The 24,038-nt window shown below is 43.2% G+C and overlaps 1 protein-coding gene and 1 long non-coding RNA gene across 4 annotated transcripts; one reads left to right on the forward strand and one right to left on the reverse strand.

The window, feature by feature from the left end:
• Positions 1-125: 125 nt before the first annotated feature.
• LOC140527394 (adhesion G protein-coupled receptor E2-like) lies at positions 126-12,047 on the reverse strand. 2 transcript variants are annotated; one of them, XM_072644295.1, is made up of 9 exons: positions 11,008-12,047; positions 9,400-9,570; positions 8,273-8,414; positions 6,710-6,817; positions 6,218-6,412; positions 4,098-4,333; positions 3,307-3,423; positions 1,202-1,298; positions 126-363 (listed from the first exon to the last, which is right to left on the reverse strand). In XM_072644295.1, the coding sequence occupies exons 1-7, from the start codon at positions 11,028-11,030 to the stop codon at positions 3,330-3,332; spliced, it is 969 nt and encodes a 322-aa protein (XP_072500396.1). In that variant the 5' UTR covers positions 11,031-12,047; the 3' UTR covers positions 126-363; positions 1,202-1,298; positions 3,307-3,329. The 2 variants fall into 2 exon arrangements, with proteins under 2 accessions (XP_072500396.1, XP_072500397.1); XM_072644296.1 differs by lacking the exon at positions 6,710-6,817.
• Positions 12,048-12,054: 7 nt separating this feature from the next.
• LOC140527395 (uncharacterized) lies at positions 12,055-20,396 on the forward strand. 2 transcript variants are annotated; one of them, XR_011974789.1, is made up of 4 exons: positions 12,055-12,224; positions 14,960-15,061; positions 18,634-18,686; positions 20,223-20,396. It is a non-coding gene; the product is annotated as an uncharacterized lncRNA (long non-coding RNA). The 2 variants fall into 2 exon arrangements; XR_011974788.1 differs by lacking the exon at positions 18,634-18,686.
• Positions 20,397-24,038: the final 3,642 nt, after the last annotated feature.

Consider the following 24,038-nt stretch of genomic DNA (forward strand, 5'->3'; position numbering starts at 1 on the left):
GGAAGTTAGAGGATTAAGCAAAGGGGCCAGGAAGATGGGATTTTCTACTGAGAGTACTTAAAATGAGCACATACCTCCAAGGTTCAGACCTGAAGGAGAAACTTCATAAGGAACACAGTCCTGCATCATGAGTCAAGAGGAATTTAATGAGAGAAGATCTGTTGCTGGTAGTGGGGGTGAGATCTTGATGGAATGGAACCATTGAGGGGTAGGTGGAAGCCTCCCTTGCCTTGGCAGGAAGACTTCTGAGTCTTACTCAGCTGTCTTTGGAGGAACTTTTGAGCAGGATACCGGGCTTGGGGCAAATGAGAATCCATCTAAGTCTCTATTCCACAGGATTAGGAAACAGATCTTGGCCTTTGACTAAAATGGCAGAGGCAACAGACAGCATCAGGAAGGTGGGGGGCAAGTGGTAAAGTGAAACTGATCTAGAGAAAATCTTCCAGCCTCACATCTGAGGACTGCCACCCCCCTCACCCGGATCTCCTAGGGAGACAAATAACTCCACACCCTCATACTCTCAGGGGGAATAGAAGAACCAGGAAAGTAGCCTAGAGCTATAGTAGCATCTCTAAATCAGGCCCCGCCAAACCTTTTGCTCTTTACAGAAGGGGTGGGAGATGGAGCAACAGATGTGTCTTCTTCTCTTGGTCCAACTTATGCCACCCTTGCTGCCAACTTACCTGTCTCAGTGATGGTAAAGACCACATATACCCACTTCCTATGGCCATGACTTGGGCCTATCTGTTCCTCTCCCCATTTAGAAATGCCTCATCTCCTTTTCTGCCCAGGGTGCCCTCAGTGGAGAATGACAGGAGAGGTGAGGTTGCTGATGTTATTGTTGATATGACAATGGGGCCAGGACTCCAACTGGACCTCAGAAAAGAAGAATCTTGGGCCATGAAATCATGCTCTTGACTCTTTTCTCCACCCTCCCTGGCATATTTACCTTGCCTGAGTCTCCCTGGGCTCCAGTTGGTTCTGATTGGAACCTCTGTCCCATGCCAAATCCCTCTGTTTTACTGTTTTTTCTGGCTCCAAAGAGTGATGGAGCTACATCCCACCTCACTGGCTAGATAATACCTACTGAGCATCTCAAGAGTACAGGGGTCAAAAGGGCATGTAGAGTGATTAGCTCAAGTGGGGTCCCCACCCTCAGACCTTGGACCCTTCAAGTCTGCCCAGCAGCACCACCTCTTACCCTTCAGACGTCACTGATTCTGCAGGAGGCTCTTCAGAAGGGAGTGTTTGGGCATCTAAACTCCAGATCCTTGAAAACTGTGTTGACCATTCTGTGTCTGGGGAAGAGAGAAGACCCTTGTCAGTTATCCAGTGACATATGACTTCATAGTCATCCCTGATGATCTTTGGAGTTGTCAGGATAAAAACTCACAAGAGCTCAGTGCAAAACTTGAGCTGCAATCCATAGATTCAAAAGAAATCAGGTATTGAGGCTAAAGAGAACATGGAAAGAGTACTGATCCTGGAATCACAAGACCTGGGTTTATAACTCAGCTGTGAAGCTTATTACCTACATGTGAACAGTCACTTTTTTTCTCCAGGCTTCAATTTCTTCAACTATAAAATCAGGAAATTGGACTGGAAAGCTGTTAAGGTCTCTTCCACCTCTAGATCTGTGATCTAGATCACACTGTCTTCAATATCAATGGAGACGTATCAAGAATCAGAATTCTTCTTCTGTGGGCTGAGGCAAAGGGCATGGGCTTCCCTGTGTGTTTGGGGGTGATGGTTTCCTTTTTTTTGCTTCTATTGTCCATTGAATTACAGGCTTGACTTCTATAATGGGTGTTTCTTTTTACTGTTGTCACCATTCATAAAGTAATGCCCACTCTAAGATGGCATTTCATAGATAGTCATGGATATAGAGAGGGTGTCAAGAATGTAGGGATCCTGCCCCATCTTCTTCATTGGAGGTTAAATTACCCATCCAAGGTCCCATAATTAGTTCTGGGGCAACAGCTTGAACACAGCACTGATTCTAAATCCAGTGATCTTTCCACTATGGTCTTCTGCCTCCCATAAAAGTACAGATAAGATAACTAACATTCATATAGAGTTTTAAGCTTTGTGAAGCATCTTAGATAGTTGGAATCAGGTGGAAATATGGATCCATGTCTCATTTCTGATACACAGAGGCTGTGTGACCCTGGGCAAATCATTACCTCAATGTTCTGGGCAACTAAAAGTTTATAGGTTACTTTTGGTGTCTGCTAGGCCATTGACACTTCATGCTTTATTAGCGTCTAGCTGAAAATTTGTTATCAAGTTTCAGATTAGAAATTGTTAAACAGTTGTAGATCTACATTGGTAAAAAGAGTTTCCTCGCTCTCAGTTCCCTGGACCAATACAGTCACAGGTCTTGCCACACAGACACCTAATTTTAGCCAGGTCCCGTACAAAAGGTATCAAAGGTAAAATTGTCTTTTGCCCTGAAGAAGCTTACAGTTCAGCATGGGAAAACAGTATATACATATACATATATGAAATAAATGCAAGGTAATTTGGGGGGCACTTGAAACTGGAGGAATCAGAACAAGCTTCTTGCAGATGTCGTTTTTGAACTTAGCCTTGAAGAAAACGTGGTATTCTAAGAAGCCGAGGTTGAGAAGGAAGAGCATTCCAGGAATGGGGGCTAGCCTATACAAAGGCAGAGAAACAGGACTTAGAGTGTTATGTATGAGGAAATGGCCAATTTGGTTGGATGAAGGGGAGGAATGTGAAGTAGAGGCAGTAAGGAGGATTGGGGCCAGTTTGTGAAGAGTTTAAGTTTATATATCAGATCCTAGAGGTAACAGGGACCCACTGGAAGTTGGGACAAAGGCCAGATCTGTACTTTAGGAAAACTATTCTGGCAGCTGTGTGGGGGATGGATGGACATAGAGCAGAACTGGAGGCAGGGAGACTAATTATGATATTATTGTAGTGGTCTTAGGGAGGTGATCAGGGCCTGAACTATGGTGGGGGTTGTGTGAGCAGAGAGGAGGAGGGAACATTAAGATATGGCAATTCTTTGAACATGTGGAATGAATTATCATGAAAAGTCAATAATAACGATGCTGAGGCCTTGAACCCTTTAAATCTGGTATCAGATGCCATATATTCCCCCTTGCAGAGATGACTCCAGAGACCACATCTCTCTACTTAGGATCATAGATCTTAGAGCTACAAGGGAAATAAGAATGTGAAAAATAAGGCTAAGGTTGTCCAAGTAGTAAGCATGAGAGACAAGATTTGAACTCAAGCCCTCTGACTTCAGAACAAGCCTAGGGCCGGAAAATGACTCACTGTGGTTTTGGGGGCAGAGGAGATCACTGGATCAGAAGGGTGTCACACACCATCATTAATATGCAGATGGGACTCACAAAGATCCATTCTGAGTCCTTGGTGGGGTTGATCCAACAGCTAGAGAGAAGAAGAGGAAAGCTATCCCAAAGGGTCTTGGGCAGACCACACATCTCTTAAATCTCTAAGTCTCCATGCTGGGTGAACCCATTTTGAACATCTAAACACTGGAAGTCAAAAGCTCCAGCATAAGCGTAGAACAGGGAAAATGGTTGGGGCCAATGTTGAGACCACTTGAGGGAAAAAAAAGTATGGTACCAAAGCTCACAAGGGCAATGGCAGTTTGAAAATGGCAGCCTGAGAGCCTTGGGCCATTTTGGAATCTAGAAGGGGAGGGTTTGGGAAAGGAAAGATCTTGGCTAGAAATGAAAATATGGGGTGGTCTTGAGTGGGGAGGGAGGGTTAAGAGAAGAAATAGAATCTGTCAGTTTTCAATTTTCTTCTCTGTGGGCTGGAAAATGATCTTTTCTAGCCATTTTCTGGCTAGCTTGATCTGGCTAGTCACCAACTAAATATCTCATTTCCCAATCACACGAGTTTGGTTTGCTTTACTGGCTTTACTCACCTACTCTACTTTACTTACTAACTAGCTTTAGGGTTAGTTCCAGGGGATGAGTACTATTTAGTTTTATGGTCTACTAGGATTATAGGGTCTTGCCCAATGCCAATTTAGAGTTTGCTCTGAAATTCCAGAGCCATAGAGCCAAAAAACCCTTCCTCTCCCCAACACTTACTTGTTATAATTATTGATGTCATGGGCCTGGATGGCAATAAATAAACCTATGTACAGAGCAGGCATCCCATAACCAAAGAAATTCAGCACCTTCCTGAATAGCTGGATGGTGCTGAGATAGTCGATCACCTTGAGGCTCCAGGAGGCAAGGTAGAAACAGAGCCTGCCCAAGAATATCCAGACAAAACTAGCCAAGACCAAGTTGTGGAAGATGCAGGAGATCATGATACACATGGCCTGGTGAGAAGATGATGGAGGAGTTAGGCACCCTTATGTGAGGTTGAGATAGGTCTACTTCCCCTACCTCATCATAGGCAAAAGGGGCCAGGGGTGGTCCTCAGCTGCTGCTGCCACTCAAGGCAACTAGGAGTTTCTGCCCCAGATGTTGCCCTTGGTGCTCTCTTTCCCCCTTACTTTCCCATTGCACCTCTTCTCTGTAGGATCTCCAGAAGAGCACAAATTTAGAATGCTGAGATGGTGATTTAGAACACTGGGACTATTTTATTTTAAGTATTTTTAGGGGCGGGGGAGGAGAGAACAAATGATATGCAAATTAGATATGTTAGCTTCTTATTGAAACAAGCTGGACACAGTCAACTGCTCCTTAACAGTTCCAACCTAGACCCCTACTCAATCTCCTTTAGTCCAGGGCCTTGGGGTAGCTAATCTCTTCCTGGTTCAGGTTTAGATGCACCCTGTAATTTTGGATGGACAGTGCTCTTTTGTAATGCTTCTGCTCTTAGTTTTGGGACCTTTCACATTTGTTGTGCCCCAGACCCCTTTGGCAGTCTGGCAAAGCCTATGGGCCCCTTCTTAGAAGAATGATTTCACAAAGGAATTAAAAAGGAAGCCATCATATTGAAATATCCAATTTTTAAAAAATCCACAGACCCAGTTAGACCCTCTCTGTCTTAGCTGAATCTTCTCTAGCATCTTCCCCAGATCCTTTCTGTCTAGGTCTCTTGGCATTCTTTGTGGAGGTTTTTCTTCTTTGCTCTTAAGCTTTTCCTAGTTGATTTGCTCTTGGTCAGTTAATGTACTCCTGATCATCTCTGCAGTTCTCAGAGGGTATCATCTCATTCTACTCTTTACTTTCCTGTCTCACACACCACACTCCTCTTTGTAACTCCTCTAGACCAAGTACAAACATCAGTCCCTCTAAATGCTACATTAATATATCGTCTTTTCTGCAGGATAAGAGAATGCAGTGGAATTCACCAGGGGAAAGGTATTATTTTCTGTACATTTTTAACACAGTAGCTCTCTATGAGCAGTCACTGTAATATGTTTTTCCTTTGTCCCCCTGGAGCTTGCCTGGAAGAGGGGGCACTAGGAAATTCAGCAGTAGGAATAGGGTACTCAAAATTATCTGCCCAGGTGCAAGGTGTTAGCCTTCTCGGTTGTCCTTCCTCAGTTACAGTACCTGGGAAGCCATAAATCCTGTGGAGGCTGAGGAAATGTGGATTGAGCGTAGACAGAGGTTGGAGAAGCATGGTTAGGTGTGGAGAGAAATGGGAATGTTCTAAGACTCCAATGAGAGCTAAGTCCCAGGAAAGGGAGTTTAGGCAGAGAAAACAACATGCTGGGTCTGACTTATTCCTCCCTCCCTCCCTCCCCCCCCTCCTTCCTTTCTTCCTTCCTTCCTTCTTTTCTTTTCCTCCTTTCCCTCCTCTCTCACCCCTCACCCAGACTGGAAGTACAGCAGTTTCTCACAAGCTTGATCCCGTGCCCCCTTTTCTGACCTAGGCTAGTATAGCCCCATTTCCAGAGGCTCTCCATATTGGTGCCCATACAGACGCCCAATTAGCTTTAGTCCATTGCAGCTTTGAACTCTCAAACTCAACCAATCCACCAGCTTCAGCCTCACTATTGGCAGATGTAATAGGCATGTACCACCATGCCCAGCAACTAAACCTTGGTATTCTAAGAGTTAAGGTAATCTGAGTATGGGGTACAGGAAAAATGGACTTAATTTGGGCTTTAGGGATTTGGGAAGGGTCATCTTGAATGAAAACCTAGTCAGACTTATCATTTGGCTGGGCAGGGATGGAAAAAACCATCAGAGGCCATGGGGAAGGTCAGGGAGACAGGGTGAGAGGAGAAGAGATAGAAAGCACCTACCTTACTAAGGGTCCAGTGTATTATTCCGGCGAGGAAGAGAAGATGGGAGAGAAAATGGCAAAAGTTCAGATGAAGATGGATAAAAGTATTGATGCTCTGGATAGTTTTGAGGTGACCGATAATGGGTATAGCGAGGAGGAATGCGGAAGAGACGAGAAGACCCAGGCTGCTGATAAAGCGGAGGGTACAGGCCACCTGAAACATGACAGAAGGAATCCTTGCTCAGCTGTGGACTGGACAGGCTGACCTGCAAGGCTCTTTCAACTCTGAAATTAGGTGACTAGGTTTGGGCGGAGCTGGGCAACGCCTCCTCAGAGGACCAACCCTGCCCCAGGCTGCCAGGCCACATAGGACAGAGCCTTTGGATATAAAGGTCACTGCTAATCCATACTCATTAGGCCAAGTATAAAGACTGCAGCTTCCCTCTGAGTTCACAAGGCAGAGATCCAACTGCCTCCCTCACCCCTCCAACCCCCACCACAAGGCTCTCACCATCTGTTTGTGGAGTCTGGCAAGATGTCTGAGGATATGCCCCCAGTCTGGATGGGATTGGGGGGCACTCGGGCCCTGGGCTTTGCACTCTGTAGACCCCACGGCCTCCTAAATGTGTTACAGGATAATTTCATGGGGCATCTTCCTTCCTACCCCCACCCCATACTACCCCAGGTCTTAGGGTTTCTGTCATGCTTAAATAATAGCTAGTATTTATATACCCTTTTAAGGTTTGCAAAGTGCTTTATAAATAGTATCTCATTTGATCCTGACAACAACCCTGGGAGGCAGGTACTATTATCATACCCATTTTACAGATAAGGGAACTGAGAAACAGAGAGATTAAGTGTTTTGCCCATAGTGACGCAGCTGGTAAGTGTCTGAGGCTGAATTTGAACTTGGGCTTTCTGGACTCTAAGTTCAGCTTTCTATCAACTGCTCACCTGAGGGTGGACAGATGACAGAACTGGGAGTGGCCCTGTGTAACCATCTATAATCTAGTACGCACTGAAAGATCAGCTTCTCAGCTAATGGACACAGCAGAGAAAGCGCTAGACCTGGAGTCAGGCCAAACTGAGTTCAAATCTAGTCTTAGATATTTACTAGTTATGTGACCCTGGGCAAGTCACTTAATTTCTTCCTGCCTCAGTTTCCTCAATTGTAAAATGAAGATCATTGTACCTACCTCACAGGGTTGTGAGGATCAGATGATATATTTTTAAAGCACTTAGAACAGTGCTTGACATATAGTTGGTGTTTAATAAATGCTTCCTCCCCCATCCAAATATTCTCCTAAGTCATGAAAGTACTACCACCCATATGTGAGACATATGCATTTAAACTGGCTTAAGGTTTTAGCACCAAGTAGCCTGGTGTACTGATCAGAAAGCCAACTTTGGAGTCAAGAACTGAATTCTGGTTCTACCTTTGACACTAAGAGTTTTCAGTATCCTAGGCAACTTTCTAAGACTGACATTTGCCAATGATCTGCCTATCTACATCAGCGGAATAAGTTTCCACATGGGAAATTATCTATATGCATATATATATCCATAGATATATATAAAATCATAGGACGAGACCAAATAAAGCCTTAGTTTTATGTAACCAAGGACTGGTCTGGCTGCTCAGATTCCCCCACTGCTTTCCATTGTCACCTAGAGGAGAGTCTGGAGGATGGAGCCAGATGAAATAGATAAGCTTTCATTTTGAGGGGTGGGGAGAAAAGAGAAAGAAAGATATAGCTTATGGGAGAGGGTTTACCTAATTGGGATGACACCTTTGGGATTTCTAGGCAATCAGGCTTCAGAAAGGAGGGAACTGGGTGCCCAATGGACCAGTAGGAAAGGGAACCAACAACCAGATTTATCTACTTCCCAGTTCAATACTTCAGCAGGAAAGGGGGAAGAGGGAGATGATGATGTAGGAGGGCCCTGGAAGCTGTTCCTTCACAGGATATTATGCACAGTGGATGTGTCCAGGGACAGCTAAGTAGGGACAGGGAGGGGAGGGTACTTCCTATCCTCTCTATCCCACCTTCCCTGGGCCAGCCCTGCCTGGTACCTGTTCTTGAGTGGGATCCATGAGATCTCCCAGTTGCACTGGGGAAATGAAAGTGGTGACGGTTTGGTAATGTAGACTGAAGCTCTGGAGTCCAACCCCTGCAGGGGAGCCGGCAGGGTAGGCCAGATGACTCCCGAGATGGCTGCCTGGGTGCAAAAAGCACAGGATATCAGAGCTACCCGGGATCTTAGAGTGCATCTGTTCACAGATTTAGAGTTGGAAGAGACCTTAGAGCTCATTAAATCCAAATTCTTTATTTTTTACAGATGAAGAAACCAGGGCCCATAGAGGTGAAATGATTTATCCAAAGTTGCACAGCTAGTCAGTGGCTGAACAGGCCTCAATCCCAGGGGAGCTATGGTTTATCTTGTAGCTCAGTCTCCACAGTTCTTGGATCTTGGTCTCTGGGTTCGTAGAAGGAGCTCATATGAAGATCCAGGCAGCTTAGGAAAAATGCACTCCAGCTTCCAATCCCCCACCAGAGTCAGAATGGTATCATGCATAAAAAGTTGGATTTGTAGTCATGAAGACCTGCCTGAGATACTTACTAGCTGTGTGACCATAGGAAAACCACTTAACCTCTATGGACCTAAAGAAGTTTCTGTGAAATGAGGGGAGTTGAACTTCTTAACCTTCAAGGTCCCTTCCAACTTTAAATCTATGATCCTTTGGTCTTTTCATAGCAGAGTTTTGGGCCAAGGACTAGTAGGGAGCTGGATTCGCAGATGACTAATTCCATCAAGAAATTAATCACTAAACTTTACCAAGTGCCCAGTCCACTGTGCTAAGGATAAAAAGACAAACAGAAGTTAAACAGTCCCTGCTCCCTAGGAGCTCACAATCTATAGGAAGAAAAAGACACTGATGGAGATTCCCAGCCTCCCTCCGCCCACCAGCTGCTCAGACTTCCTAGGCCTTCAGCCACCCAAGGGCTTTGGCCTCCGTCTCCAGGCAGTGTTCTTTGTTGTGCTGACCCCCATTGTCCACTGCTCTTTCACTATCTTCCCCTGTAGGGTAGGGAGAGAGAGAATGGGAAGGTGGGGAGAAGAAACTACTCCGGTTCAACACTCTCCATTTCCACGATGCCTCCCCCATTCCCATTCAGTCCCTGGGGCTCCCCCCACCACCTGCTGACGATGCCGTGGACTGGTCGAGAGCTTGACCGCTCCTCTGACGGCTCACAGTGGTATGGACAACCACACACAGCCCTGTGGCTCCAATCTCTGCCTGGAGGGGTACCCCAGCCACTCAGCACAGTGGGCTGATGCGTGGAATTGAGACGGCTATGGCGACGAGACCTGTGGGTGAGGAAGGGTCAACGTGGGCATGAGAATTAGTTTGGGGAGGAAAAAAGAGAACAATTAAAGCACCATGTATATGCATTTAGTTCTGTTAAAAACAAACTGTATATATACACATATACAGGCATATATACTCATAAAGGCGTATATATGTATATACATATGTACACATACATGCATATATACATACACATACACACACACACGAACATACACATACATATGCAGGTTGCAGGGTATGGGGGTGTGAGAGTAGAGAGAAGAGACCTGCTACCAGGAAGTCTCTTTTTTTTGCATGCTATTATGGATGAGAGATAGAGGAGCATAGTAGATAGAGCTCCAGCTTCAAAGTCAGGAAAACCCACTCCTGACATATAATGGCTGAGGAACCTTGGAGAAATAGCTTATCTTCTTAGGCATAAGACTCTAAGTGGCATAGAACCTGCCCTGGTAGAGAGAATTTCCGTAGTTCAGAGGTCTTTGTGCCAATGAAATCCCAGTATCTACTCCTTTTCTTTTTATATATTAATGTGCCATTGAACAGCAGAATGTCAGAGATGGAAGGAATCTTGGAGATCATCCAGTGAGGCCCAGATTGTTTAAGAATCCAAGGCCCAGTCAGGACTGGAGCTTAGTTCTCCTGAACCCCCAAACTCAAATCTCTTTCCCCTGTACAATGCTGCTGTCACCCACTGCTAGGGCCAGGGATGTGCTGAGAGGTATGTGTGGGGTGATTGTTCACGGCACCAGACTTCGCAGAAGCAGGGGGTGAGAAGTTGGTGCTCAGTCCAGTTCTCCCTTATATCCTCTGAGGTCATGGAAGACATAAAAAAAATCAGTGACTTCTGGTGGTGGTGGGAGGGAGTGGGGATACAAACTTAATATTGCCGCTATCCCTCCCTTTTTCCCCAGTTCAAAATAACTGGAACTGCAGACTTCTCCAAGTGGATTAATGTCACCCTGGCCTATCCTTACAATCTACTCTAAAAGATCTTTTTCCACAGAGGGATGCTTATGTCATAGATAATATGACGTGATGAGCTCCTATGGTTGGAAAGAACCTAAGTGCCCAGTTGGTCCATTTCTCCTGTTTCTAGAAAGATGTACATCTAAACTGGTTCAGATGGAAAAGGACAATCTAAGAAGAGTTGGTGCTGGGGAACAGAGTTGTAGTGTCTTTCTTGCTCTAAAATATTTTCTGGGAAACCTCTTAGAAATCCATTCAGTGCCTCATTCCCCACAAGAAATGAACTAGCTATTCCAGACACCAAAGAGACGGTTAGTCTATCCTTAGTGCCCCATCCATTTCTAGGCTCAGCATACATGGCTGTGAGCTCTAGAGCCCAATCCAGGGAGATGAGATGCTATGCCCTTGGCAGGCCAGGCCAGGAGCAGCGAATCTATGTGGTAACTTATGGCTAAAGGCATCACTACCTGCTGGGATGACCTAGGGGCATGGTCTAGGCTCTCTTCTTCCGTTTCGACTTTCTGTGGATTTTTCAGGTTTTTCAACTCCTCTTCTTTTTGACTTTTCCTTTGTCCCTGGTACTGGACCCTACTCTCCTTAGTTCAATGGTCAGACATGAGCTCCTCCTCAAATCACGTAGCCTATTGGTTATGGTGGATGTTTCCTTGGCCCCCTTCCTCCTCTTGAGTCTTCATGGCCCCTGCCAAGGATGCACCCCTTTCCCTTGAATGTCTCTCCTCCTCCCTTACCCCTTGAATGTTCTTCTGGCTCTACTCTTACCAAACCCATTTTTTTGCTGTCTCTTTGGAATTCTTCATTGTTAGGTGACTGTGAGGTCATAGGGAAGCTAGCCAATCAGCAGGAGCCACTGCCTGAGATGCTTGTGGATTGGTTCTTCTTGGCTAGATAAGCCCTTACCTCCTCCAACCCTAGCGCCTTCCCCTCACCTCCAACTTTCTCTTGTATTCTCCATTCTCTATCTACTATTTTTCTATTTGCTACATTCTCTATTTACTATTTGCTCTCACCACCACCACCACCACCACTACCATGGTAGACAATCTTATGATGGAAATGAACTAATAACAAATCATTTTATAAGAGGTATTTTGATTTAGTGGAAAGCTCATCCAGTTAGCATTAAGGAGACTTGGGTGCTGACTTTGCTACTAGCTTAATATATAAATAACCATAGGAAAATTATTTCTCTTCTCTGGGCCTCAGTTTCATCATCTGTAAAATGGTCAGACTGGATTAGATCAGAGGTTCTCAGTCTATGGTTCAAAGATTTCAGAGGATGCTCCTCGGATGAGGAAAAGCTTTTTCATTAGCCTCTGTTGGAAAATTTCTACAGTTATTTGAAGGTATTATTCTGAGGAATCCATAGACTTCTTCACCAGACTGTCAAAGGGCTCCAAGGTACAGCAAAGTTTAAGAACCCTTGTTTTTGTAAGATCTCCAAGGTTCCCTTCCAGCTCTGTGCCCCCATATCTCTCTCTCTGGCCTGACAATGCCTGAAATTCCTACTCCTTTGGGTTAAGTCACTGTCCTCACAAGACAAATACTTCCCTTACCTGGGAAGGATGACACAACCTGCCATTATTGACTATTCAACACAAATTAGCATACTCTGTTAGCTATCACATCCTTTAAAAGGGCTCTGAAGGGAAGAGTCAGAGAAGAGGTAAGTTTGAATGTGGGGAAGTGGAAGAAGAGGGTTTGAACTGGGATTGACTCAGGAACCTGATGGATCCAATTGGAAAGGGCTTGTGAAAGCCAATTTTTAAATGTTCCCTGTGAGCATTCCCATCTCAGAAATCAGGAAACCTTACAAACTAGATCTTGACTTAAGAAGGTAATGGAGAAAATGTTAAAAATGGGTATTAAACTTTAAATTGTATTTTATACCCTCAGAGAGCTAGTTGTTAAATATTTATCAGCACATCCAAGGAGATTAAGGTCCTCAGTGGGTGGGTGGGTACTTTGGATGAGGGAAAAGGGAGACACATATAAGGACAGGTGAAAAAGAAAGGATACCAAAATAAATTTTACCTATTTAGCATGTTGGTCTTAAGTTGACAACTAGGTCTTAAGGGCAGCTAGGTGGTGCCATAGTACCCAGAGCTCCAGACCTGGAGTCAGGAAGACTCATCTTCCTGAATTCATATCTGACCTCAGACACTTTCTAGCTATGTAACCCTGGACAAGTCACTCAACCCTACTTCTCTCAGTTTCCTCATCTGTAAAAATGAACTAGAGAAGCAAATGGCAAACCACTCCAATATCTTTGCCAGGAAACCCCAAATAGGCTCAAAGAGTCGGATACGAGTGAACAATAACTTATGCTAGCTCTGGAATAAATTCTTGGTTCATTTCCAAACTTGCGTATTCTACATTACAAATGAAAAGTCAGTAAAACAAATAAAAACCTTACATAAGAAAAAGATCGATCAAATCAATTTTATTCACTTGGTTATGAGTTGGTCCATATGCTTCCAACTAGTCTCAATTAATTTCCACAATGACTTCACCAGCCTAACTAGCTGGATTAGTGTTACATCCTGTTAGTATCTAAATTCCATTTTTCTTCACAGTCATCCCTAGACTTTCAGAAGAGAAGGTGAGGGATCTGATAAGTACCAATCTCTGCACTGTAGCCTGGCTAGCCCTGGCAGGGGAGGCTTGTCTTAGAAACCTGCCCTTCTAGGTTTAGAGGCTCTTACCAGGAGGACTGGTTTTATGTTCTTGGCTATCACATCATGCTTTGCCTATAGCCTTCTGGGACTCTGGGGCATTTGGCACTGGGCTGAGGGCGGGGGAGTGGTGTTAATTGATGAAAAGAGAATCAGTCACATCTGCTCAGGCTGCCAAAAAAATATAATCCAGGAAATTGGGACCACCTGGGAGCACAGAATGTTCCACCACATGTGGGCTTGCAGATGAACTGAGAGGAAGCTGATCATTACCTTTCCCTAGGGCTGACTTCCATCCAATAGGATTCCTAACTGCACTGGCCACAAGAATATGACTCCTCCTTTGAGCTAGCTGAGGGTTTGGTGGATGGAGGCTTTGGGAGTCTTGAAGGTACTGGTGAAAAAATCAGCAGTAATAACAATGATGAGTCACTCATGTTTCGTTTAGTTCTTTGATGCTTTTTAAAGAGTTCAGAACATCTATTATTTCAGCAAACCTGGATTAAGCACCTGCTCTATACAGAGTACTGGGCTAGATACAAAGGAACGGACCAAGATTCACTAAGGGAACCAAGTCTGTCCTTACTGAGTTCATAACATCAGAGGATGATAAGGGACAGGTATAGGATCAAAGATTTAGAGCTGGGAGGGATCATCCCCCTCACTTTACAGATGAGAAAACTGAGGCAAAGAGAGTTCAAAGTGACTTGCCAGGGTTACACAGCTAGCGTAACATGAAATATTACATGAGAAGTACATTTGATAGGTGAAAAAGCAATACTATATTTGACCCAAGGTGAGGAGGTCAATACTGACTAATTTGGGGATGGTTTCATGGAAGAAGCAAAAGTTTAAGTTGAGTTTTAAAGGATGAGAAGAATTGAATAGACCACGAGAGGGGGAGAGGGAGGGAAGGCATTATTTCATTTGATTCTTCCAATAACCTTGTGAGATAGCAAGGACTTACATAATGTGCTGGTTTGCCAGAAAAGAGAACAAGGACCAAGGAAAGTGAAGTCATTTGTATAACTAATTATTGGCATAACTGAGATGAGAACCTGCACTTATCAATGCCATAGCTCTTTTCAGCACACAGTCGTCATTATTAGCGTGCAAGTGGTAGTCCCAGTATTTGGGAGTCTACAGAAGCAGTACTGCTGTGGACCATATACTGACAGTGGTGTCAAACTCAAATAGAAATGCATCTCTGTAGATTTTTTTTTGTGCTTAGAAATATGCAGAAATTCACATCATCTATGTCATATTGTATTTTTACTTCTTTTGTTAGACATTTGCCAATTACATTTTAATCTGATTTGGTCTATACTTTGTAGTCTTGCTGGCTCTTTTCCTGGACGCAAGTTTGGCACCTCTGTAGTAGAGCATGACCTCTTCACAAAATTTTCCTTGGGAAAAGGAAAGGGGTGACGTGGGAACAAGCATGTGTTAAGTGTCTACTATATACCAGGCATTATTGTTAAGTACTTTACAAATATTATCTCATTTGATGTTTGGGGGGAATATAGGATTTACATTAATGCCAGTGTTCCACTGGGAACGTATTTGGGGTAGAATCTACCAGGGTGTTTTCAAGTATAGAATAAGTCCCTAGAACTAGGTGTTTTTGAAGAGGACCAGTGACATCATTGCATGATATCATGACTCATTCATGAATTTGATTTAAGTGAGGCTGAGTTTTATGAAGTCATCAGTCTCTCTCTTTCAGAGTCATTGAAGTCCAGTGACAACAGAAAAGTCAGGAGGACTGGCCACACCCCAGGATGTAGCGGATGACCGTGGTGTAGACCTGCACAATGGCTTTCACATAGTAGGTGCTTGATAAATCCTTGTAATCCTCCACAGAGATACCAAAGTGAATTGCCTAAAGTACATGTCTGTTTTACTTCCTTATTCAATAGTTTAAGTGGCTCTCTATTATCTCTACGGTCATGAGTTGGGTCCACTCTTTATGAACTGGCTCAGACCTACTTTTCTATCCTTATATACATCGATCCTTTTCAAGTCCTCTATGGTCCTGGCCTTTCCACAATTGTTTAAACAAAACTTTCTATCTTCAATCTCAGCGTCTTCACGCAGCACATCACCCATGCCTGGAATGCCCTCTTTCTCCTCATCCACATTTTAGAATCCCTACTATTCTGCAAAACCCAGATTATACCACATGCTATAGAAGATCTTTCCTGATCTGCCAAGCCGCTAGTTGTACCCCTAAAAACTACCCTTTGGGTTTACGTGTTTTATGTATCTGCTGTTAAGTGATACGGTGGGATAGAGGGCTTGACTGGGAACTGGCAAGACCTGAGTCTGAATCCTGTTTCATACACTTGTGAGATGAATGGTCCCAGACAGGGAACTTAACTTCTGCCTGCCTTGGTTTTCTAATCTGTAAAATGAAGATAATAATAGCACTTACTTCCCAGGATTGTTGTGAAGATTAAATAAACCTATCTACATATATATCCATGTGTGTATACATATATATATGTTTATGTATGTGTATATTTATGTATACACATGCGAATATTCATGCATACTTATATATATGTATATATGTACTATATATTTGAAAAAATGAAATGGAAAGTTTTATCTCCATATATTATTTATGTTTATATGGGCATATGTAATAATATAAGAATGAATATTTGATAAAAGCATTTTGCAAAAGGCACTATGTACATGTTAGCTTTTATTATGGAATTACTTGTGCCCATGTTTTCCCGATAGAAAGTAATCATCTTAGGAGTAAGGAGGCTTTCACTTTTATTTTTGTATCCCCAGTGCCTGGCATAGAATAAGAGTTTAAAAAAGGCAGGTCGATTGATTGGTTCTACAAATTATTTCACCATAACTTTTCCCTCATTAAAGGAAAGGTAAATTTCTACACATCTCTGATCAGACAATAAGAGAAGGGAATGAAATCCAGTGGTAGGAGATCACTCATCTCAGGGCTACAGTGGTATTTCAGAGAAGTCAGGAGGTCTCTAACTTGCTTCACAGGTTTAAGGCTAGAAAGGATCTCAGAGGTCACCAGGTCTAACCCCCTAGTTCTACAGATGAGGAAACTGAGGCACAGAGAGGTTAAAGTGACAGTGTCCCAGTAAGGTAGTCAGGAGGGAATTTCTATTTTACTGTTAAATGACATGTAACAAGTTGACCCTGTCAGTAATAGCCAAGCTCATGGGGCAAGTGGTCCTCAATTGCTCCACACTCTTTCCCCCTTGTGTTATGATCTAGGTTCTATGTCTAGAAATATCTATCAATAGTTCTACTTCTTTCATGACTCAACCCCCATTTACCAGCCACTCCCATTCCTTCCAGATCCAGATGTTGCCATAGTTAAACATATTTCATTAGATTAGCAGAGATGTGGTAAAATTAAGGCTATACAAATTATAAAAGCCACTCCCATCACTCATGACCCAAGCAAAACACCTCATCTTTTACCAGTCCCCTATTACAGAAGGTTATGAGTCTTCTGCTACACCCAGAACCCCAGAATTTCAGCCTTCACTTGGTCCCAAACTAAAACATACCTACTTACAAATGATCTTCTAACCTCTGCTTGGATACATTCAAGAAAAGGGAGCTTACTCCCTCTCTAGGCAGCCCATTCATTCCTCTTTTGAGCACCTCTGAGATTTTTTCTGGACAACAAGTCCAAATCTGCATTTGCATTTTCCTCCCATTATTCCTAGTTCTATCATTTGGGACCAAGCAGAGTAAGTCTACTCTCTCCTTCCTTCTAGCCTTTCAAATACTTGAAGACAGTTTTTATGTTCCCACCCCCAACCCAGGTCTTCTGTTCTCCAAGACAAACCTTCCTCTGTAAGGGAAAGTAGAGAGGAAATTTAGGCTGTGAATGCCTTTCAGTATAGCCATAAGTTCATTAACATAGTAATTAATAAGGGAAGAAATTTCTCAGGCACACCAATTAACTCACAGTAAGTTGTCCACACTAGGACAATAAAGTTGAAGCTCTCACTTGTTCTCAGGGTTGCAGTTGTGTGGATGAACAACTGGGCTCCAGGACCTGGCCCATGCACCTATTCATCTGGGCTCATCCAGTTCTTAAATGCTATGTTAGGCAAATGTCCCAGAAATTAACTTCTTCAGGATGCCAGCTGACAGTCATAAATCTAGTGCCCAAAGTGACTAGAGGACGAGTATATCTGTGCTTTCTTCTTCCAAATTCTGAAACCCGAAGTCTAACCAATCATTGCCCCTGGCTATGAAGCTAACCAGAAATTATCCCAGTCCTGGAAGCCTTTGTGGAAATATTCTTCTCAAAGTCTCCCTTCCCAACATTGGCTCTTTGTAAAGGAACATTTGGGGGACCCTGGGTTATGGCATTTACTTTGAACTCCCCTGGTTCATTGGCTCTTGCCCCCTTTCCATTAGGTTTGTTTTTTCCAGTTTTCTTTTGGGTCCTTTTCTTTTCCTTTCCCCCAGGACTCTTGTCTCTTTGTTTTCCAGAAGCATAGTAGCAATTTGTATGTGATGGTGAGCTATGCCAGGACCAGCACTGGCTGATATAAACCATATAGCGGAGAGACCCAGGCATAGCTAGATGCTTTATCCAGCAGTTTCTTTTATTTGGGCTTATTCACTGAACACAGGCAGAAATGATCTACAGTTGGGTAAACAACTAGGTTCCAAGCACAGAATCTGGTTCTGCTGTAAAATACTTGTGTGACCTCAGGCAAATCATTTCCCCTTTCTGGGCCTCAGTTTCCTCATCTGGAAAATGAAAGGGTTGGACTAGAAGATAACTCTAAACCTCCCTCTAGTTCTGTGCCTGTGTCTATATCAGGCTCCCAGGTCTACCAAACAGGCAGACATTAAACATTAGGCAGAATAGATCTAGTTTCAGCCTCATTCTCCCTCCCTCCCATGATACTCATCTCTCTGACAGTTTTTTTTCTCATGCAAATGAGACTGATGCAAAATGGTCAGAGAAAAGATTGGAAGGGAATTTTTTTGCCATGGAAATGTTTTGACAAAATGATGGATTGTTTTTCTGAGCTGTACAGTTTATTTTGTTCATGTCGTGGAAAGGAAAAGAGAGTGAAAGCGTCAAATTGGGAAACCACAAATGGAAGGAGACATAAGCTAAATCCACCCTCCCACCTCCCACCCTATTGCCCCAAGTGGGCAAACATTTGTGGGATGAGGAGAAATTCTCCAGGCATAGTTACTGCCTCAGCAGCCCTGGCAATACTTGGCAGCTTAGAGGTTGAAAGCTTCAGGGTCAGGGCTGTAGGAAACGGATCTGCTCAGGCAACGAAGGGCATTTCCATGACATTCTCAAATATCTCCCAAACCCCGTAAAACTCCGCAAGAACAGGCAATCCTCACCTAATCCTCTAATATTTACAGAGAGATCAGTTGTGAGACAAGTACTCTGTCAACCTGAAGACCATCTTATAAAGGTGAGTTATAATTTTGAGACAGTGAGACATACAGTACTGGAGCTAGATTCAGAAAGCTTTGGGTTCAGACCACTCCTCTGATGTTTGTTCACAAGCTGGGCAAAAGTCACTCAACCTCTTGAGTCTCAGGCAAGTATCTACCAGGCTCTAGATGGGTTGGTAGAGGGAGGTGCTTCACGTTTGACTTCTGGGCTTATCAAACATCTTGATTGTTTGCTAACGGTTAATCACACTTGTAGAATCCTAAAACTAGAAGATAAAAAGATAAAGATAAAAAGATAGTCCAATGTACTCATTTAATAACTCAGCAAGTTGAGGACTGCTCAGCAGGATTGATTTCCTTCTGCCCAAGCCAGCGGCAGAGATGAGGCTAGGACGCCCCCTTTCATTACAGCATAAAGCCTATGGTCTCCGTAGTTCTGGTCTTCATGGGGGAGGGGAGGATTAGGTAGAGTCTATTGTGTGCCAGGTGCTTTACAATTATTATTTGATTTGATTGCCAAAAAGTCTGGGAATTAGGTGCTATTATTATCCCCATTTTACATTTGAGGAAACTGAGGCATACATATTAAGTGACTTGCCCAGGGTCATACAGCTTGGAAATAGAGAAGCCAAATTTGGACTTAATTCTGACTCTATACTCTATACTCTATCTATTGCACCACCTAGCTGCCTCTGTATGGGGTAGCATAAAGAGGAGAGAAGGGTAGGCTGAAGTCTAGCAAAGACCGCCACAGGAATTCTACAAAAGGTGGGGTCAAGATGGAGAGAAGGGTCAATAGAGACTAGGGTAGCTAGGTGATGCCACCAGGCCTGGAATGAGGAAGATTCATTTTCCTGAAAGTGAATCTGGCCTCAGACACTTACTAGCTTTACGAACCTGGGCAAGTCACTGACCTTGTTTGCCTCAGTTTCCTCAGCTGGAGAAGGAAATGGCCAACCACTCCAGTGTCTTTGCCAAGAAAATCCCAAATGGAATCACAAGTTGGACACGACTTAAACAACTGAACAACAATTAAAAAAACCCTCTCACTTCAGAGAAACAACATATTATAGTGGAGTTCTAGAATTGGAATCAGAAAGAACTGGGCTCAAATCCTCCCTTTGAAAGGCAGGTCATTTATCTTCTTCCAATCTCAGTTTCCACCTCTATAAAATGGGAAGTGCAAATAGTGCATTTTATATCTATCAAGCTGCCTCTCTTGCTGAGAACACCTGCTTTTGACTACATAGTTCAGGGTTGCTGGCAGCCTTCTCCTCATCCTCAGTTCCACGACTCCTAGAAATACTTCCCTAAGGGCTTTTCTCCCTAATTCCAACACACACACACACACACACACACACACACACACACACACACACACAAACCTCAGCAGGCACAAAGAATCATGGAAGCCTGGTGTGCATTCTGTCTCTTCCTCCACAAGGGTGCCACTCTGCCCCAAAAATGCCACCTGTGAATAAGACCTTCAAGAAAAGGGATTCTTCATGGAGAGGTTCCTTATCCATTCATCCTAACTTTGCTCCTTTTCCTAGGAAGTTCCTGCTTTGAAGATGCAGGCATCGGAGAGATGGTGGAATGAGGAGATATCAAATGAGCTCTGGGCATCCACCATTAACCCACCGCTGATCCTCCTTTTTACTCTTCTGCAGGGACCGGGATGAAGCAGTTCAAAGAGCAGTCTTGGTTAAATAAAGGGGTTAGACTGCTCTAGAGTTTTAAGAATTTGCCCCAAACCAGCCACAACTGGGACCAGATCCAGTAATAGTTCTTAATATTTTTCATGTCATGGACCTCTTTGGAAGTCTAGGGAAACCTAAGAACCCCATCTCAGAATGATGTTTTTAAATGCATAAAATAAAATGCATAGTATTACAAGGGAAAATAACTATATTTAAATGCAGTTATTAAAATATTAAACAAACAAACAACAGCGACGACGACGACGAAAACCTACCAGTGAATGGAATGGAGGAAACCTTGACCCAGAAAAAAAAAATGGTGCCATCCATATCTGAATGAGAACAGGTTCAAGATATCAGGGCAATAACTCAGCACATCCAGAGCTTGTCCTGGAGTTCCCTCTAGTGACACAATCTCAAATGGCAGCTCATGGAGCCAAAGACAGTAGGACCCAACTGTGATAACTTGCCTGTTTGAAGACAATAGTGGATGAATTCATCAATCAAAAAGTATTTACTGCACTCCAACTATGTTCTTAGCACTGTAAGGGGATACAGAAACCCAAGCGACCTCAGACAAGTGATATCTTTCCATTCTCTCTGAGGTCACTCTCTTAAGTGAGTACTCAAGGTCACAAGTTGGGTTGTACATAGGTAGCTTATTACTTCTCTCTTCAGGGTTCTATGGGGGTAACCCTGAGGGACTGGGCTTCTAATACTTCATCTGCTGAGCACCCATTGGTGTGCTCTCCATTATGAATTAACCAGTTAAAGTCCATCAGCTTTCAGAACAAGGATTTCCCAAGAAGGCATAGCAGAAACAGTTGTTGCAAAACAGTCCCCCTAAACTTGGGGGACACCCTGTCCTTGTACAAACAAGGTTCCTTATTAGAACGGGCTCAAAATTGAAGTACAATGGTAAATGAAAGATATATATGAAGATTGCCTGAAGCTAATGGGTACATCCTATTGGGCCTAGAAGTCATTTTCTCCCTTTAGAGAGTCCTCATAAAGTTCCCCCTTCGTATAGTTTTCTGCTGGACTCTGAGGATCATTGCCTTTCTAGAGCATAGTTGGGATTTTCTCCATCAGAAGGGGTCCCAATCCTTGAAGCTGCCACCATCTTCAGGTGACTGTTCACATCTTTCTTTGGGAGCTCCCTCTCTTGTTAGCCTCTATGGCTGGGGCAGATACTGCTACTACCTTGGTTTGCTGGTTCCAGTTAGGATTTCCCAAATGTATACATCTACCTGGCTGCTCCTCTCTTGGAAAAGTCATCCACTTACAATCAGGAAATAAAAGAAAAAGAGATGTCACATACAGCAATCAGGGTAGCTCTTTCTCACTCAGCGTCACCAAGGGGGAGAGATGGATGGGCAATCCCTCTGTATTCACACTCAGTTCTGTCTCTGAACCTCCTGAGTCATCAGTTATTCCTCCTCTAAAGCCAATTAAAAAAATCACCCACTGCCAACTTCTCAGTTACTCATGGTCAGAAGTAGGCTCAACAAAGTTTCCATGTGTTTGGATTAGAAGCAGGTAGAAGATACTCTAAGGACTGAAATGAGGCAGGGCCATATTTTAAGGATTGAGCCCTCATTGGCCAGTTCTCCTATTGTGCCTATAACTTTTCTAAACCTTAATTTCTTTATATCCAAATGGAGATTGCCTGCTTCATAGAATTCTGTCCATAATCATGCACTATGGAAGAGAGGCTTGTTAACTAGAACACAAAGAGCCATCATGGGTTCATCGAGAACAAACCATACCCAACTAATGCCATTTCCTATTCTCAATAGAGCTGCTAAACTGGTAGATAAGAGGAACTCTTTAGATAGAATCTACCTGGATTTCAGTAAAGTTTTTGATCAAGTATATCATTATTCTTGGGGAGAAGATGGAGAGATACTGACTAGATGATAGCACATCAAGATGGTTTCTGTACCGGTGGAATGGTTGGACTCAAAGAGTAGTTGTTGATGGTTCAGTGTTAACAAGGCAGAGATCTCTAGGGGAAAGAATCTATCCTTGGCTCTGTACTTTTTAATATTTTTAAGCAGTGACTTGGACAAAGGAGTGGGAAGCTCAGCCTTTTTGCAGGTGACACAAAGCTGGGCGGGGGATATAGTTCACGTATTATGTGACTGTCAGCATCTCAAAAGATCTTGGTAGGCTAAAGCATTGGTCTGAGTCTAATAAGATTAAATTTAATAGGGTTAAGTGTAAAATGATATACTTGGGTACAAAAACAACCCCAACTTTCAGAAGTACAAGATAGTAGAAGAATGATTAGACTACAGTTGGCCTGCAAAAGATCTTGGGGTTTCACTGTACTGCAAGCTCATGAGTCAACAGTATGATGTGGCAGCCAAACTCCATAACTTGATTAGCTTGGGCTGTATTAAAAGAGGCATAGATTCCAAGGATAAGGAGGCAGTCCATCATACTCTGCCTTCTTTAGACCTCATCTAGGAATTTTGTGTTCAGTTCTGAACATCACAGGTTAAATATATTGATAAGGTAGAGAAGGTATAGGGAAGGGAAATGAGGCTGGCAGAGGGTCCGTGGCATATGAAGATTAGTTGGAGGAAATGGGGACATTTAGCCTGGAGAAGAGAAGATTGGGGGGAGGGGCTGAGTGGATGGTGGCATGATCAAGTATTTGAAGGGGTATTATGTGGGGGGAGGGATGGGCCTGGATCTGGAGCAGTGGGTGAAAAGTTGCAAAGAGACAAATTCAGGCCTGAGGCCAGGCAATTAGAGCTGCTTCAGAGTAGACTGTTTCAGAAGTCACTTTCCCTCTTCGTTTGTCTTTGAGCAGAGCTTGTATGATCATTTTTTGAGTACCTATGTTTCTTTCATGTATGAGACTAAATGGTTGCTGAGGTTCCTTCAGCTCTTAGATTTTAGAATTCTGTGATTCTAACTGAGTCTTACAAACCTGAAAGTGATATAAAAAGTTTAGCTATTATTATCAGTATTATTACTAATTAATATTACTGCTAATTATTACTAATGAGGGGAGGGGAAAGGAGAAGTTAAAGTGATCTGTCTACCCTCATGTGTCTAGTTAAAGTGTTGAGAGGTGAGGTGTGGGCCCAGTTCTTCTGGCTGCTGGTTCAGTGTTTTTCCAAGGGGGAAGGGCATTTCAGCTGTGCATGAGGACAGTTATGAGTAAAGTCCTTCCCACAGAAACCCTGAGGATGACCTGTCCTTTAAAGTGATGAAGCACCAGAAAAGCTTCAAAGAGGCCAATAAAAACAATAGCATTAGTAATATAATAAGTAATGATATATCATAATTAGTAATAACTTTCTAATATATGTGATATTATCATATATAATAATAACATAATAGCTAACATTTATATGGAGCTTTAAGTTTTACAAAGCATTTAACATATACTATTTTATTTAGGCCTCACAACAACACATTATTTCCTCTTTTGTACAGATGGGGAAGTTAAAGTTGAGAAGTTAAATGATTTGCTTGAGGTAGTCACCCAGCTAGTTAGACCGTGTGTGTGTGTATGTGTGTGCACATATTATATATACATAGGTAAGTTCCACACATATGTATATACAGAATAAATATAAAGAGAATAAGTGAAACAAAATACAGCCTAATTAAATGCAAAGTATTTTAGGTGTGAGGGTGGTGGGGTTCAGG

The sequence above is a fragment of the Notamacropus eugenii genome, chromosome 2 (assembly GCF_028372415.1).
Source record: "Notamacropus eugenii isolate mMacEug1 chromosome 2, mMacEug1.pri_v2, whole genome shotgun sequence".
NCBI lineage: Eukaryota > Metazoa > Chordata > Mammalia > Diprotodontia > Macropodidae > Notamacropus > Notamacropus eugenii.

What these genes read in the sequence shown, in the direction of transcription:
- LOC140527394 (XM_072644295.1), bottom strand. Translation starts at nt 11,030, where the DNA reads ATGCCCCTAGGTCATCCCAGCAG. An exon ending in CCCCTAGGTCATCCCAGCAG is followed by an intron (nt 9,571 to 11,007) that starts GTAGTGATGCCT and finishes CCTCACCCACAG; the next exon opens with GTCTCGTCGCCATAGCCGTC. An exon ending in CCAGACTCCACAAACAGATG is followed by an intron (nt 6,413 to 6,709) that starts GTGAGAGCCTTG and finishes GTCATGTTTCAG; the next exon opens with GTGGCCTGTACCCTCCGCTT.